At 37.2% G+C, this 15,786-nt stretch overlaps 3 protein-coding genes across 4 annotated transcripts; all 3 read left to right on the top strand.

Annotated features, from left to right (window-relative positions):
* The first annotated feature begins 854 nt into the window (after positions 1-854).
* Positions 855-3,187, top strand: LOC129361256 (hatching enzyme 1.2). Of its 2 annotated transcripts, XM_055031999.1 has the most exons (9): positions 855-931; positions 1,020-1,062; positions 1,151-1,213; positions 1,303-1,458; positions 1,565-1,682; positions 1,817-1,995; positions 2,085-2,166; positions 2,666-2,790; positions 2,888-3,187. In XM_055031999.1, exons 1-9 carry the CDS (start codon positions 872-874, stop codon positions 2,902-2,904), a joined length of 843 nt encoding a protein of 280 aa, XP_054887974.1. In that variant the 5' UTR covers positions 855-871; the 3' UTR covers positions 2,905-3,187. The 2 variants fall into 2 exon arrangements, with proteins under 2 accessions (XP_054887974.1, XP_054887973.1); XM_055031998.1 differs by lacking the exon at positions 855-931 and having other exon boundaries at positions 948-1,062.
* Positions 3,188-3,684: 497 nt separating this feature from the next.
* Positions 3,685-7,332, top strand: hce2l1 (high choriolytic enzyme 2-like 1). Its single transcript, XM_055031997.1, is given in 10 exon segments — positions 3,685-3,844; positions 3,847-3,971; positions 4,080-4,149; positions 4,943-5,002; positions 5,076-5,228; positions 5,311-5,428; positions 5,506-5,684; positions 5,756-5,837; positions 6,794-6,918; positions 7,017-7,332. Coding segments are annotated over 10 exon segments (1,086 nt in total). The 3' UTR covers positions 7,031-7,332.
* A 412-nt stretch (positions 7,333-7,744) lies between these two features.
* tra2b (transformer 2 beta homolog) lies at positions 7,745-13,779 on the top strand. The gene is made up of 8 exons (XM_055032102.1): positions 7,745-7,872; positions 10,870-11,003; positions 11,105-11,267; positions 11,505-11,693; positions 11,791-11,906; positions 12,626-12,757; positions 12,881-12,951; positions 13,045-13,779. Exons 1-8 carry the CDS (start codon positions 7,849-7,851, stop codon positions 13,053-13,055), a joined length of 840 nt encoding a protein of 279 aa, XP_054888077.1. The 5' UTR covers positions 7,745-7,848; the 3' UTR covers positions 13,056-13,779.
* The last annotated feature ends 2,007 nt before the right edge of the window (positions 13,780-15,786 follow it).

Genomic DNA, 15,786 nt, shown 5'->3' on the forward strand with positions numbered 1-15,786 from the left:
AAGGTAAAGTTATTCTGCAAAGAAGAATTAACAAAAAAAGGGAGAAAATTATTTGCAGGTCTAACGGCAGAAATAGGTGATTTTACAAACTCTTATTCGTCAAAACAAATTGAAAACCATTCTTTGATTTTTACATCTCGCAATTACGCCCCACTTGTGTTGATTTGTTGCACACAATTCTAAGAAAACATGCTTAAGTTTTGTAATGCGACACTGAATTAAAAAGCAACAGTTTCTCAAATGCTGAACAAAAATGGTTTTACAGCAAATTTTTGTGATTTTTGTGATTTTGTGAAAGTAGCAAAATACAACAACATTGTCCTAATCTCCACATATACAGATGAACCCAAACTCTAATCAGGAATTATATTTTGTATGCATAGGAGTCTATATACACAGTAATCCTGGTTGTATGAAAGCATACTTATTACTGCAGAAAGATTTGGTTTCAGAGGCATTCAAGCGTGTGGATAAGAATATGTTAGAATGTGAAATCAGCAGCATAACATAGCATGTGAACTATGAGTAAGCTTAGTTTTAGTAAAATGGAAAACAGTAGTCCTGGTGAACATGCACACCATCTAAATCCTAAAATTGTACTGATCCAGTGCCAAACATTAGACCGTTTAATTTAAATTGCAGTCGAGCTGTTATTAAACTGTAGGACCTCACATTATGCTCCTGTTGAAGATGTTGTTTTTGAAAAAAAAAGTCAAACTAATTAGGGGATTAAACTCACTGACAAACAAATAACAGCAGCCCAGTAATTTACCTGGGATAATCATGGGTATTATCTCTGGACAGCGGCCTATAAAACTGGGTGTTAGTGCAGGTCAAATGGCAACACTGAAGAAGGATCTGTCAGGAAAAGATGGGGCAGATTATCCTGCTGTGTGCGCTCTCAGCTTGTCTCTCGGCTGTGAATGCTCAGGTAAACATGCAGAGGAATGGAAGAAAGAGTGGAAGTTTTACATGTAGAAATCTGCTTACTGCTCGGTTCTTCTTTTTTTTTCTTGCAGAAATTTTTACTCAGTCCCAAATGGGTACCTGTTGGTTTCAAAGGTAATTTTTGTTTAATAAAAAAAACAAAACATTGTGAATATAGTTGAAATGATGGCAGAACCTATGCTGACTAACTCTTCTTTTCTAGAGCCTGAAGGAAAACAAGAGGGCACTGCAATGGATAAAATAATTAAAGCCAATGAGTTTCATGGTTAGTATTTTATAATTATTGAGAGATTTTTTAACATATTTTGAAATTTTGACTATTTCTTATTTTGTCATGAATCATTTCTACTTCAGCTTCCCACGTCATTGACGGTTCCACCACCCTCAGAGAGGGAGATATCGCTGTGTCCACTGGAAGGCGCTCAAAGATCTGCTTCGCCCGGAGCTGCCTCTGGTCCAAATCTGTGGATGGACACGTCTATGTTGCCTACACACTCTCACCTGATTACTGTAAGTTAAGGGTTTGGTAAACCCACCAACACTGTAGAACGTTTTTACAGAATATTCTTCAGTAATATTTCTTACTCCTGTGTACATCCTTTAAATAAATAAACAGCTGACGTCGAGACAAAGCTGATAAAGGAGGGAATGGACAACATAGAAGACAGCACTTGCATCCGTTTTGTTCCACGAACTCACCAAAGAGACTACATCGACATCCAGCCAAAGTCAGGGTGAGTTATGACCAGAAAATCCATATATCACAACATACAATTATTTTAATAAAATAGAAATTTTTTCGCAAAACATATACATCACATATACATCAAAGAGTGTTGTTTTTCTATGTTTTTATTTGTAAATGAAGATGTTGGTCCTACCTTGGCTCTCGTGGAGGAAAACAGATCCTGTCACTCCAGAATCCCGACTGCATGCATATTGGAGTGATTTCCCATGAGTTCATGCATTCCCTAGGCTTCGTGCATGAGCAGTCCCGCATTGACCGTGACAACTACGTCACCATCATGTGGCCGAACATTTGGAGAGGTAATATCAAAACACACTGGTGACCTTTAACACACACATCAAGCAAATACAATAAATGAAAAAACGCAATGCATTTTTTTCTCCAACAGATCGGCTAAGAAACTTTGAGAAGTTTAAAACAGAAAATCTGGACCTGCCATATGACTTTGGCTCAATTATGCACTTTGGGATGTAAGTCTTATTTTTTATGTGTAAAACTGCATTTAATTCTAATCTTGAGGTGAATCTCAGTGAATTAGAAAACATAAAAATATTTTTTATTTTATAAATTTATGAAATTCAGTAAATTTAAAATGTGAAACTCATAAAATAAATAGAATAATCACACATTCAGGTTCTCAGAAAAATGTAATGTAAGACCAAAAACAATGCTTCTAATCACTAAAATGTTCTTGTCTCTGACAGCTTACAGCAAACATTTTAAAGATGTAAATGGAAAGTTTAGTGGAAGGAATATATGTGGTACAGAAGCAAAGCACGTTGCAGAATTGGGGATAGATACATAAATGTTAGACTGCAGGTAGAAACAGTGCTTCCACACACAAACAAATTCAAGACAACGGCTTGCGCTGTCACTTTGAACACATCACACCTGAAGCAAAGCCCATGTGAGAAATGTCTTACCTGGTACTGTTCTCTGTTATCAGCATTTGCATATTTCTATGTTAAGGTATGCCTATTCAATGGCTGGAGAACCAACCATCGTCCCAAAGAACGGCAGGAACGTTAAGCTCGGCCAGGCGTCATCTCTAAGTCATGTTGACAAGCTGAAAATCAACAGGCTTTATCAATGCGGTTCGTACAGAAAAAACATTTAACAGCATATATTTCAGAGCTACTATATCAATTGGTAAATAAGCTAAATACTGCTTCATTTTGTCTCTTTCTGCAGCCGTGAATGATGATTAGAAACCGAACCAAGACAAGGTGAAGCAGGAATCCTCTGAAAGCAGATGTGATAAATTGCTGCTGAAACATCTTCATACAATCTCATAATATTTTAGGCCTTGTTCTGTGTAGCTGAACTTGTATTTTTTTTTGAGTGAGACATGTAACTTTATATTTAATGTTTTAGTAGACAGAATTGACTTATATCTTTGTACAGTGAAAGATGAAAGGAAAGTTATTGCCTTGTTTTAAGTAGTCACATAATATCCCTGTTCACTTCCTGCAATAAAGATGTTAAAGAATAAAAAAAACTAATTGCATCATTTTTATTGCAATATGTTGAGGTGGGTGAAGATTTTGGGTGATGATATTAAATAAAGAAAAAGTTGCAGTTCATTTGATTATAGAAATCAAATAGAAATACTGGCAAATAGAAAGCCAATCTGGTTTATATTAAAATAATTCTTCCTGGCCTTATTTTCCTACCATTTTTGTGATATGATAACCATAAGTGGCAGATTTCACTGTTACCGCACACCACTCGCCCTTTAAGTGTTTACCCCTCAAAATTGCCCCTTAATAAAAATAGGAACGATGTTTGGGGAGGGATTTATTCCTGTTGATATATGTTTACCTGAGCTGTCGTTATCATCTGATAGTATATCACTAAATCACTGGTTACCATTACAGTCAGACTCAAATTGCTGGTCTTGCGGGACTGGGTGGAGATTTATTCCTCTGAAAGCAACTGCTTTGATAGCAAAACACCTCTAAGTGTCTCATTTCAGAAAGTGCTGAATAATGAAGGCCAGCAGCGGGACCACCTGTTGCGGATCAGTAGTGGACTTGAGTAAATTACACCCGCTGGATGATGAGAGGTCTCAGCCCACACTCTCATCACAGGAGTGGAGCCCAATCAGTACAGAGCAGTGGAGGAGAAGTGGGTATATAGATCCATTGAAGGTGGGACTTTGCTGAGCAGTGATCTGAAACTGGGGAAACCTGAAAAAGCAAATATGGCTTCTAGAGTTGTGCTTCTCGGCATCTTGTTTGGCGTGCTCATCCCGGTGGATATGGTCCCCGTTAAGGTCAGTACCAAGAGAAAATGCTTTTATATAGAGAAGTAGATTTATTGTACTCTACAGTTAAATAATTTATCGCTCATATTATACATCTATTCACAACATTACTGACAGAATTCCACTGGCGTACATGAGGGCAAACTGAGACTGAAGAGGAAATACTCTGGAGAGCTCTTTGAAGAAGGTATTTACATACAGCTGCATCTCAGTATGAACATGATCAATTCAAGAAGTGAAACTCATATAGAGTCATTCCATGCAGAGTGGCATATTTCAAGTGTTTATTTTTGTTTATTTAAACATCATATTAGATCAATAAAGAACTAGACAGTGCCCTACAAATAAAACTATGTCCTCCTCGGTTGAGGCTCCTTTTGCCATGATTAATCTGCGTTAGTGCAACTTTTTTTTGGAGGCAATTGTTTGTGACTCTGTTAATTGCTGTAATGGTGGCCTGCAGCTTTTAAGTCTTGTTGGAAAATTAAATCAGCATAGGTTTTTTATGATACTTTTTCCTTTAACTAACTTTCCATTAATATGTTGTCATGCAGCACACTGTGAACAACCAGTTTCTTCAGCAAAGGTCTTTTGTGGCCTACACTCCTTCTGCAGGGTGTTAGTAACTGTATTCTGGGAAACTGTCTAGTTGGCAGTTTTTCCTAGCTATAGTCTCTAATATCGCACAAAATAGCCTATCTATATTAAAAATCATTTGCCTGGTCAAATGTAATATTCCAAATTTTTAAGAAACAAAATTCTGGGTTCTTTAATATCCATTGATTCATAAGCCCTAGTTGTAAAAGTTAATGGGAAAAACATTTAAAATTTTTCAATAAAACTAATTCCACTTTTTTAATTTAATTACCTTTTAATGATATTCTAGTTTACTGAGATGCACACTTACATGCAGTGATATTTAACATTTGAAACACAAATATTTACAAAACCGACAAGAATTACTATGTTTTTGTGTTAAGATGAACTCATCGAACGAGAAGAAATGACTGCAATGGATCAGATCCTAGAAGTCAACAGCAGTAAGTGCAATGTAAATTGAAATAAACTATGTCGATTCACTCTTTGTAAGTTTTGTTAAATGTGGCACTTCAGGGCTGCGAGCGCCCAGAGGAATGTCATTCAGAGAAGGAGATATTGCGTATTCATACGTGCGCAGTGCCATAAACTGCCCTGGGAATGCCTGTCTGTGGCCTAAATCAATTGATGGATTTGTTTACGTTCCCTACCTCCTCTCTCCTGTATACGGTAGGAATCCATTTTAAAGAGGTTTACAGATCGACACACTTTGGTCTATTTGAATTAAATAGTCTTTTTTTTTTATCTGTAGATGATATGGACAGAATTACGATAGAAACAGGAATGCAAGAAATTTCCTCTGGAACCTGCATCAAATTTATTCCTCGCACTCATGAGGCCAGCTTCCTCGACATCCAGCCTAGATACGGGTGAGACGGACTCCTTACTTCATGTAACTCTGCTTTGTGTGAGGAAGCACTTTAAGGTTTACTCTGTGCTCCCCCAGTTGCTGGTCGTTTCTGGGGCAGACTGGGGGAAGCCAGACCCTGTCACTGCAGACTCCTGGATGCATGTGGTCAGGGATTGCTGCTCACGAATTCATGCACGCCCTCGGCTTTGTGCATGAGCAATCCCGCTCTGACCGAGACCACTATGTCACCATTGTGTGGAAGAACATCTTGCCAGGTTTGGATGATTGGCTGCGTCCCAATACATTTGAACTAAATAAGACTAATGTCCCTTTTTCCGTGTGACAGAACAAATACACAACTTCAGGAAACAGGCGACGAACAATCTGAACAGCCCATACGACTACAGTTCTGTCATGCATTATGGACGGTGAGATGCTGCTTAAGGCAAAATGTGCCTTCTGTGTTTGCTTTATACGTCATTTATGTAAAAAGCGAATTTGTTTTATATTAAAACAAATTTAATATAAAATAAAGATGAGTAAGTATATGCAAAAGGGGATCTTTAAAATATTACTTGAATAATCCAAACCAGCCTGGCCTCGTGTGAAAAAGTAATTGTTGATTCATGCATTAATTCTTTTTTTTTAGAATATTGTAGAGACTGATGAGAAAAAAGTTAAACTTTTCAGATTATGATGTGTCCAGTTGCATTTGTGATGAAATTATTATACGAGGTGATCAGAGTCAGCTTTTCCACTTCAGTAAATGGACGAGTTATTGTAACTAATTAAACCATGCAGTCCAGCCATCAGGTTTATGATGTTGCAGCAGGATATTGATGCAAAGTATGAAAATAAGTCCAAATGTGAATGGCTAAAGACCAAACTAGAATTACGGTTTTGAAGTGCCCTCATCAAAATCCAGACTGGGATGCAGTTGAGATACCATAGCATTGCAGTTCATGCTAAAAAATCCTGTAAGGTGGAAGAATTAAAACTATTCTGCAAAGAAGAGTGGGCCAAAATTCCTAAGGAGCGATGTAAAACACTCATTGCCACCAGCAAAATTTCTGATGGCAATTGTTACTAGCAAAAGCAATATAAAGTGTTAAAGTTTAGAGAATTGTTTTTTTCATGTGGGTCCATATGTTTCCATAGCACGTGTCCCTAATGAACTAACTTATTATACAATAACTAAACATTTTATTTACTGAAGTAATCTTATGAGTAAGATATTTGATGATCTGAAACATTTAACAATGATTAAAAAAAAACTGACAAAAACAGAAGAAATTTGATTAAGGACAAATACTTTTCAGAATCAATTTAAAAATGAACTCTTTGCATTGATGAATGCTGGAGTAACCTTAAATCTCTGCTTCAGATATGCCTTCTCTGAAGAAGGTGGACCAACAATCATCCCCAAACCAGACCCTTACATTCCTATTGGCCAGCGAGATGGACCAAGTGCACTTGACCTGCATAAAATAAATCTTCTTTATAGCTGTGGTATGTAAAATGACACACATACATATCCAAAAAAAAAGGAAAAAAAAGGAATTTAAAATAACTTTTAATCTGCTTGATTGTTTTTTTCTCACTTACAGGTGCTAATGAGTAATGAATTTCAATATCTCAACAGTACTGTCCTGCTGTATGTGTGAAGTACATATTCTCGAGTAAACGATGCAGAACTCTAGATAAATTATTTTTGCAGTAGATGTGCTTTTATTATTAAGAGGTTTAATTTTTTTTCAATTGTGTTTTTTGTTTTTTAGTGCAAGGCCATTGAATTGCTAAAAGATCAGCCATAAATAAACATACTCAGTGCTGAAGCTTCTAGATAATTGTTTCAAGTGTCTTAGAAATAATCCTGTATCATCCTTTCTGTCATTCCCACTATTCTGTCCGCTTAAATAAAGAAAATGCAACAGAAAATCTTGTGGCCAGTTTCACAATTTGTGTACTTATCAGAGATGGGTTAATAAAGCTGATCCTCTTATAAACAAGGCGACATCACAGCAGTAATAACATGACCTTGACTGACAGCACTGAAAACATCGAGCGCCTCACACGTGTTCCCGCAAAATGATGACTACCTGAACTGGAGATAAAAAAAAAATTTTTAATTATAAAAATAAATTAAATAGAATTCACCAGTAATTGTCAAATTTGTTGCACTCCTGTTTAAAATGTGCAATATGTTTTAAAAATGAAAAAAAAGCTCTCCAATGAATATATTTCAACTTTATCAAATGACGTACGTTTCTACGTTGTTAGGTCACGTGGTTGTGAGAACAGTCGAGGAAGGGAGGAACTACAGTTTTATATTACCACACACACACACGCGCGTACACACACACCACCACAGTCGTTAGCCTCGCATATTAGTATCAGGTAGACTTATTTCCCCGTGTAGCTTATTCTCTAGCCCTAAAAATGAGCGACAATGATAAAGGCCGGGTACGTATGAACTCTGATGCAATTTTGTTTTTTTATTTCCTGTGGTGCATGAACAGCAACAAAAAAGCCATTTGATGAGAAAACTGTCATATTAACGGTTTTTGTTATTTATCAACTGACACCACAGACCAAATGCTCACCTTGGTGGCTTAAAATTTCAGTTGTAGCCTTATATGCGTATTTCTCTAACGCATTAAAGACGCTGATGTGATTCTCATAGATAGACTGTGTATAATAACTTGCTGTAAAAAACGTATGTCGCTAACTTTAGCTGCCTGGCTAATGCTAGCATTTCGGTGTTAACTAGGCCTTAAAGCTGACGGTGAAGAAGCTGGCTTCCGATTCGTAGCCAGTGATTAGCCACCAGCTCGGTTACAACATATATATTTTTAGCAACACGTTAAATTAGATCCGGTGCTAAAACGATAAAAGTCCCACTCATGAAGTTTAAGATTATTTATCGTGTATTAAATTTCTGGGCTACAGAAGGTTGTAGAGTATTAAAATGACCGCTTTTATCTTTTAGCACCTCGAATTGATTTAAAAATATTTATACGACATACGACACATGTGAACCGTTTATACATTTAAACATGCACTGAGATTTTCTTTTACATGAAGATGGCTGTCTTGTGAATTCATAAATAGGAACTTACAAATCGAAGCCTATCTTTATTGTTAATTTTATCTCCTTTCGATTTAGCAACCTTTCGTTAAATTAACGCTTGAAACAACAAGAAGACGGAGACGTTGCAAGTTAGGCAAACCAAAGTCTTGTAAATGTAAATATTTTAAGCATAGAAATTTCATTTTCCATGTCCTTTGATGGAATATTCTAGAACGTCGAGGTGACGCCGTTTTGTCCCTCACGAAATGACATCGTTCATTAAGTTATATGCGTTTCGTTTGGCTCATTTTTGGGTGGGTTTTATACTTATTTGAAATATGCACTTTATTTAGTCATGTTGGCTGAACAGCAGCATGGGGTTTCCTTCCTTGTGTTTTTTTTTTTTTGGCGCGCCTAACCCGCGCCATTAAGTCGACACGGAAGAATAAAAATAATTTGCTGCTTTAAATCAAACGGCCTCAAGATTCTTCATTCATTTCACCCCGTCATGCAGGTCGTGATATTCGCTGTTTTAAGCAGGCGCTTCAATGAATTGCTCGGCTGAGTAGACAATGGAGCACGATGCTGAAGTTGGTGTCCGATTCACAGCTGCAGATTCTTTAAAAGGGCTATTTCACAAAATTCGACGAATGCAGTCTTTGTTCCGCTTTGGTTTGAAATCTAAAATACAAATATCTTTCAAATTTGAAGCTGGATCATTTTATGCATATTAAGAAATGCAATTTGTGACATATCTTAATTGTGGAAAATGTACAACGACGCTTCTTTTTGTACAAACATGTTTTTGAGTCTGTCATTAACCCATACACATGTCTTTAGGTTTATCTGGGATTGAGCAGTGTTTGAGGTGATCCTATTATCAGCCATTACCAGTTGGTTTTAATCCTATAAAAGCTTTTATTTTTTTAGAAACTGAATGTTTATGAAACACCTGCCTATGAAACAATATCATTAAAAAGCCCTTTTTTCATAGAATAAAGCGTGAGTTTCCAATCAGACGCAAACTTCAGGAACAGCATTGTAGCTTGTTCATCTTTCCTTCTGCTGAAGTATGAACTTGACTTTGATTTAGCAAGCAATGTCCTAACTTGGGAACACCTCAAATATTTATCTTCAATCATCTTGTGACTCGTTGAACGCCTGCTTAACCAGTTAACAGTATGCCAAAGGGTAGGGCAGATCTGGTTTTTCAGTAAAGATAATGACACATCGGCATTTACAGCGTGGTCGCTGCTTTTTTTGATAAAGGTGAATACAAATGAGCTGTAACTTTGACTTGATGTTGTTTTTGTTAACCTAGATTTACTTTATTTTTGGGTATAAGGGGAGACAATGGGGTGGGTTTAATTCTGATTATGCCCTTTTCATTTACAGTGGTTTTATATTCACTATGATAGGAATGCAATTTAACGGGAACTATTTGAACAAGACTGCTTATATTTTTTGTAAGTAAAAAGGAAAAGTGTGTTTAAAATTAGGAACAAATAGATGTACTGTGTGCAATTTCCTTTTTGTGTTCAAAATCCCTGGGTTTCCACCAGGGAAAAAACAAAACAGGGTTGACCAATTGGCTCCAATGCTCATTGAGCAACAATTTACAGAACTATTGCATCTTCCCTTTTATTGCAATCTTATTAAGACACAGTAGTGCATGTGGAACCACTGAAAGTGAAACGAATTGAACTAACACTGAGCATTTGTAAACTTAATCCTGATGAAAATTTGAATGAGCGTGCCGTTTTAATTGTAGTCATAAATTCTTCATCCTTTTCTTTTCCATTAAGGTTAAGGTTCGACGAAGAAAATGCAGAAGAAGTCTCATGTCCACTTTATTTTCAGTAATATGAAGCTCAGATGTGTGAAGCTGAATTGTTGAATGCATGCTAAACATGAGGAGGGAAGAACTTTGAGCAGTGTGTGAGAAGGGGAAGTCAGAAGATGTAAGAAAATTGAAGAAAGAAGAATAATGTGAAGTAATGAAGTTACAGAAATGAAGTTAAGGAAGTAATCTGGATAAGGTCGCTGCGCTAAGTAATTTTCTGGTCTATTTATCCAATGCGTGCATGTCATTGTTATTGAATACATCACACTTTAATTTATGTTATTGCTATTTTATTTTTGTAATCTTAATTACCTAATTATATTTGCTGATGTAATCCTAGTGATACCATACTTCCACTGGTTAGATAAAATTGCTTTAACCTGCATTCATAATTGCCAATTTCTACATCTTGTGTATTTATTTTTTCCTTCAAATTTTCCAGGATAGTTTTAAATCTCAACGACAGAGTTGTTGTAGCACATTCATTCATATTTATCACTTCTTCTGTGATAACGTGCTTGTGTGTGTGTGTGTGTGGTTCGTTCAGGAGTCTCGCTCCGCTTCCAGGAGCGCGAGTCCCCGTGCCCCGGGGAAGTCGGCGAGCCGCTCTCCAGCTCATTCAAAAGATGGATCCCACCATTCCCGTTCTAAGTCCTGGTCCCGCTCCAGGTCCAGATCAGGGTGAGTTTTTTTTTTTTTTTAAGAGCAAATAGTGGCACAGAAATCAGATCCTTCAAGCAGTGTTTTGGATAAATGTTAAAAGTTTGTCTCTGCCGTTTCAGCTCCCATTCTAACCATGGCTCTCATAAGCACTACAGCCATTCCCGGTCGCGCTCCAGGTCCGGCCGGCGCCGGTCCCGCAGCCGCTCCTACAGCGGAGAGCGCCGACGCAGGAGCCTCAGTCATTCCCCCATGTCTAATCGCCGCAGGCACATCGGCAATCGGGTGTGTTGTTCTGGCACATGTATTCATTCATTATATTTATGGAGTAGCACAATATAAGAAAAAACAAATAGCAACATAATTGGTAATTATAATGATGCTATCCATTGTGAGTAACCCATGTTTCTTTTTTTCCATGTTTTGATCTAACATTACCAGCCTGGAAATAAATATGCATATTTTTGTGTAATTAATTTCTGTATAGTCAAATGTTTACCTTTAATTTTCCTAAAACTACAGGCTAATCCAGATCCAAATGCTTGCCTGGGAGTGTTTGGCCTGAGCCTGTACACCACAGAGAGGGATCTGAGGGACGTCTTCTCTAAATACGGGCCACTGGCAGATGTTTGCATCGTGTATGACCAGCAGTCCAGGCGCTCCAGGGGCTTTGCTTTTGTTTACTTTGAGAACACAGCTGATGCTAAAGAGGTAGAACATTTTATCTAAACAATTATTATTTTAAAAAAAGTCTAAATAGAAACCCTGCTTGGGATTTTATATTAAAACACACTTTGTTTGCCATCAGGCAAAGGACCGAGCGAATGGCATGGAGTTGGACGGTCGTAGAATTCGGGTGGATTTCTCAATCACAAAAAGACCTCACACCCCGACCCCGGGAATCTACATGGGACGTCCAACATAGTACGTCAGCTACACCAAATTGACAGTGTGGGAATAACTCCTGTGCTTTAAAAAGCTGGTTATTACCCCCCTTTACATTATTGTTTTTTGTTTTCAATTTAAAATCTCTAATTGGCAAACATTTCTTTGTGAATTTATTTGTAAGATTAAAACTGGTGCCTGACTGTGGAGTGGTTTTGTTGGTTACTGTCTTCAACAATAACACTCCTCGTCAGATGGTGGAGCCAAGCTCAAAACAGATATAAAAATGGTTCAGATCACATGCAAAGGAAAGGATTAAAATCTTTCCTTTGCATTTATATAGCTAGCAGAGCCACACTCCAAAAACGAGTATGCAGCCGTAATTGCAGTGAAAGGCTATTATATATAGTATTATCTCTGGGGGCTGAATGTGTGTATGAACAGTTTCATGTTTGAAAGTAGAGTTTAAGAATCAAATCAGTCCACTTCAAAATTATGCATAACAATTTTTTTTGGACCTACCGCATTAAATCCCCTCCCAGAAAAATGCATTTAAGTTGTTAGTCGTGATGTGAAAAAGTTGGAAATTGTTTCATGAAGCTTTGTAGGTGTTTTGAAATGTAAGCTCTGATATGCCTGGCTGCCTGTAATGAAGCTCCTGGTGAGATGCTGATCATAAAAAACCTCTTGTTTTAAAATTAAACAGGATTATGTTACTTGTGTGCATTACAGTTTTACATCTGACTGTTTCTTATCAGTGGCGGCGGCGGTGGCGGCGGTCCTGGTGGTCCCCGGCGCTATTCACGCGACTACGACCGCGGATATGACCGTGGATATGATAGAGGCGGCTATGATCGCTATGATGACAGGGACTACTACAGGTCATACAGGTAACACTCCCAGTTTGTGTTTTACTGATTGTCACTAAAGAATTGAACCTTGGTTCTCTTTGTCCTGTTTCTTGTTTTAACTCTGAATGTTATTGGTAAGATAGTTTTTAATTATTATTTTAGACGAAGATCTCCATCACCATACTACAGAGGAGCGTACAGATCTCGGTCAAGATCCCGGTCTTATTCTCCTCGTAAGTCCAAATATTACCCAGAGTTGTTTTAAAATGTCGGCTTGTTCGTTTGTAACTTGAAGGGTTTTAACTAACAGCTGCTTTCTTTCACAGGTCGATATTGAGCAGTTCATTTATTTCCATGGACAGATGAGGAGTTTCCCCTAAAGATTTGTTTGACTTTCTTGTAGATATCATATACTTAAGATGATATATGGCTTTCTTTAATGTGGAGTTTCATGGGAAAATTTTGTACAAGTACTGAAAGAGCAGAACACCAGCAGTGTAAGCTTAGCAATGTACTGATGTGAAAAGGGTTGGCAGAAAACCTTTTCACCTGTTTCTGTGGTAGTTATCCTTCTGCACAATGTGAAACTTGGAAGATGCCCATCTGCTTATTTCTCAGCTGGGTAGTTTATTGTGTGATTTGGAGCTTAAAAATGTCAAACTTGTATAAATCTTTGCAATTTATTCGGCACTGTCATTCTCCAGACAGTCACTGTTCCTATCAGGAGATACTTTTTTTTTTTTTTTACTTCAGAGAACATTCGATGTTTGGTCACGACAAACAACATACTCCTATTTATCAGACAAATTTCTCATTCAACTCCACACTAAAGAAACCAAGCAGATGACGATGATGATCAACACTCTTCCTCTTGCTTATCAATAATCAATGAAAATGGAAAAACACATTTGAAGCCGTGTGCCCTTGTTTTAAATTTTAAATGTACAGGCCAGTGTTGTTCTACCTGGCATGTTAATTTATGGGCTTTTGTTGTGTACAAACTGAGTGAGAATTCAGCAAAATTGAAGCAAATAAAAAGGGAATCGTTTCTTTTCCATCAAGACTCGTGTCATTTTTGAAGACTGGCCTTCTTTCACTCTATGCTAAAAACCTTTTTTTTATGATTATGCTTTAGATATTTAATTTACATATAACATAGTCTGCATTTGTTAACTTTTCACTTAGAAATAGTTTAAATGGTGACAAATTCGAGCTTTTGTTTTTGACATGTTTGGATTTTTGCACAATTAACTGATAAACTATGCAAATGAGTTTTAATCAGAATTTATGCAGTTTGTAAAACTCGTGAAACAATTTGACATTTTGGCTTTGCTTTAAAATACAATTAAGACCTTCCACACAAGGTTGACTTTCTATTCTCATTCCCTCCTGGTTCATGGAAATCATGATATTTTTGTGTGATTTGGCTAGAAAGTTGGCATTTCAATAGTTTGATAAACAGTAACTTATGAAGCTTGATATACTATTTAGCAAAAAAATAAATTCTAAATGTATATAGCTGAAAACACCTGTTTTGTTACGTTTAATTATTTATGGAAAGTCCTGATTCTTTGAACATGATTAATAACTGCTCACAAAAACTATTTTTTAAGAGTTTTTGCCTAAAGGCAGAATTTAATCTTGTGAAACTGGGAAAGAAAAATTTCATCCTTGTGAGACATGATGTATTTGCTCACTAAACAAATTGCAGGTAAATTCACCTTCACAGCGTCGAGATCAAGTTATTTTCCTTAGCCAGTTCAAACGGATGTTCGCTGCTCCTCACATGAAGAAAAACGAGCTTCACCAATCAACAGGAAACTGAAGTTCAACAACTACCCCTGCTGGTCACTGAACCTCTGAAAAGTCATCAGAAGGGTGTTGAAATGGATTACCCAAAGATTAATTTTACCAAGATGAGGTACAAATGATCAGTTTTGTTGTAGTTCATATCTATGAGACATGTTTTGTAGCAGATTAGGTGAATTGACTCTATTTTGGTGTAAATATGTACCTTTTAAATGAAACCAACAATCAAATTAAGGAAGAGTAGTTTGGTTTCATTTTACAGAAAAGTGGGCAGACACCATATTTAAACTGACACACCAGGAGGAAGTAGTGTTGAGAAAGCGTTATTTCCTTCAAGACCTTAGTCAATATCCAAATAGTTGTTTTATATGTTAGTTGTTTTATATTTGTGTGAAGTTCAGTTTTTGTTTTAGCTCCAATTTTGGACGATTAAGCTGGTGGTAAAAAAGCTGTTTAAAAAAAAGAACTACATGTTAACAAAAGCTGCTGCAAGTTTTAAACCCATCACTATAATATTCAGTGTTCTGAATGTGTGTAATATAAGCAGGCATTGCAGAAGTGAGGAGACAGAAACCACTCGTTGCACTGCTGACCACACCTTGGAAATTAATTTCCATGTTCCACCACAAGTCCACACGTATGTGTGTCTCCACGTTCCTCCAAATGTCACATGCATTTCCATTCAAGGTGGAAATAATTTGCACAATCTGAAAGCCCAGTGACCCAATTTTCAGAAAACTGCCTAAAAGCAGAAATTTGTGTTTTGGGGATTTATTGGGGGTTTGGAGCTTGCTCACTCCATTTTTAACTGATTTGTTGACTGGCAGCAAAAAGAAAAAGAAAAGGCCCCACAATAACTGAGTGTGTGTGCATATGCCATCAGGAAAGTAACTAAAGAGCTGTTTTGTAAATAGGCCACAGTTTGGACATTCCTCTGTTCATACACTGAAGTAAACAAGGCAAGAGAGAAGGAGCTGGTCACTCCTGCTGCTGGCACTTTCTGCTCTACAGTGGGGTGGCAGTAATGCTCCGAAAGCTCAAGGAGAAGAAGTCACATGTAAAGAGAAAAGAATTAGGCTCCTCCCCTTGGGTAACTAGGTACAAGACTACACATCCATGCATGAGCACAGCTGCCACAGCCTCGCAAAGCTTTTGTTTGCAGTCCGCCTTAAAACATGCTTCCCTCCCAAACACACCCATTTGCAAACACTTACACAACCGCCATGGCAAATAAAAGGATTCATGTGTACAGCTCAGAG

This window comes from Poeciliopsis prolifica, unplaced genomic scaffold (genome assembly GCF_027474105.1).
Source record: "Poeciliopsis prolifica strain line A6 unplaced genomic scaffold, Auburn_PproV2 SCAFFOLD007, whole genome shotgun sequence".
In the NCBI taxonomy this organism is placed as follows: Eukaryota; Metazoa; Chordata; class Actinopteri; order Cyprinodontiformes; family Poeciliidae; genus Poeciliopsis; species Poeciliopsis prolifica.

Bases quoted from the DNA above. Each gene is read 5' to 3' on its own strand.
- LOC129361256 (XM_055031998.1), top strand. From the start codon at position 948: ATGGAAGAAAGAGTGGAAGTTTTACATGTAGAAATCTGCTTACTGCTC. The intron at 1,214-1,302 runs GTTAGTATTTTA...TTTCTACTTCAG, and splicing joins TAAAGCCAATGAGTTTCATG to CTTCCCACGTCATTGACGGT. The intron at 2,167-2,665 runs GTAAGTCTTATT...TTCTATGTTAAG, and splicing joins TCAATTATGCACTTTGGGAT to GTATGCCTATTCAATGGCTG.
- tra2b (XM_055032102.1), top strand. From the start codon at position 7,849: ATGAGCGACAATGATAAAGGCCGG. The intron at 7,873-10,869 runs GTACGTATGAAC...TGGTTCGTTCAG, and splicing joins GCGACAATGATAAAGGCCGG to GAGTCTCGCTCCGCTTCCAG. The intron at 11,268-11,504 runs GTGTGTTGTTCT...CTAAAACTACAG, and splicing joins GCAGGCACATCGGCAATCGG to GCTAATCCAGATCCAAATGC.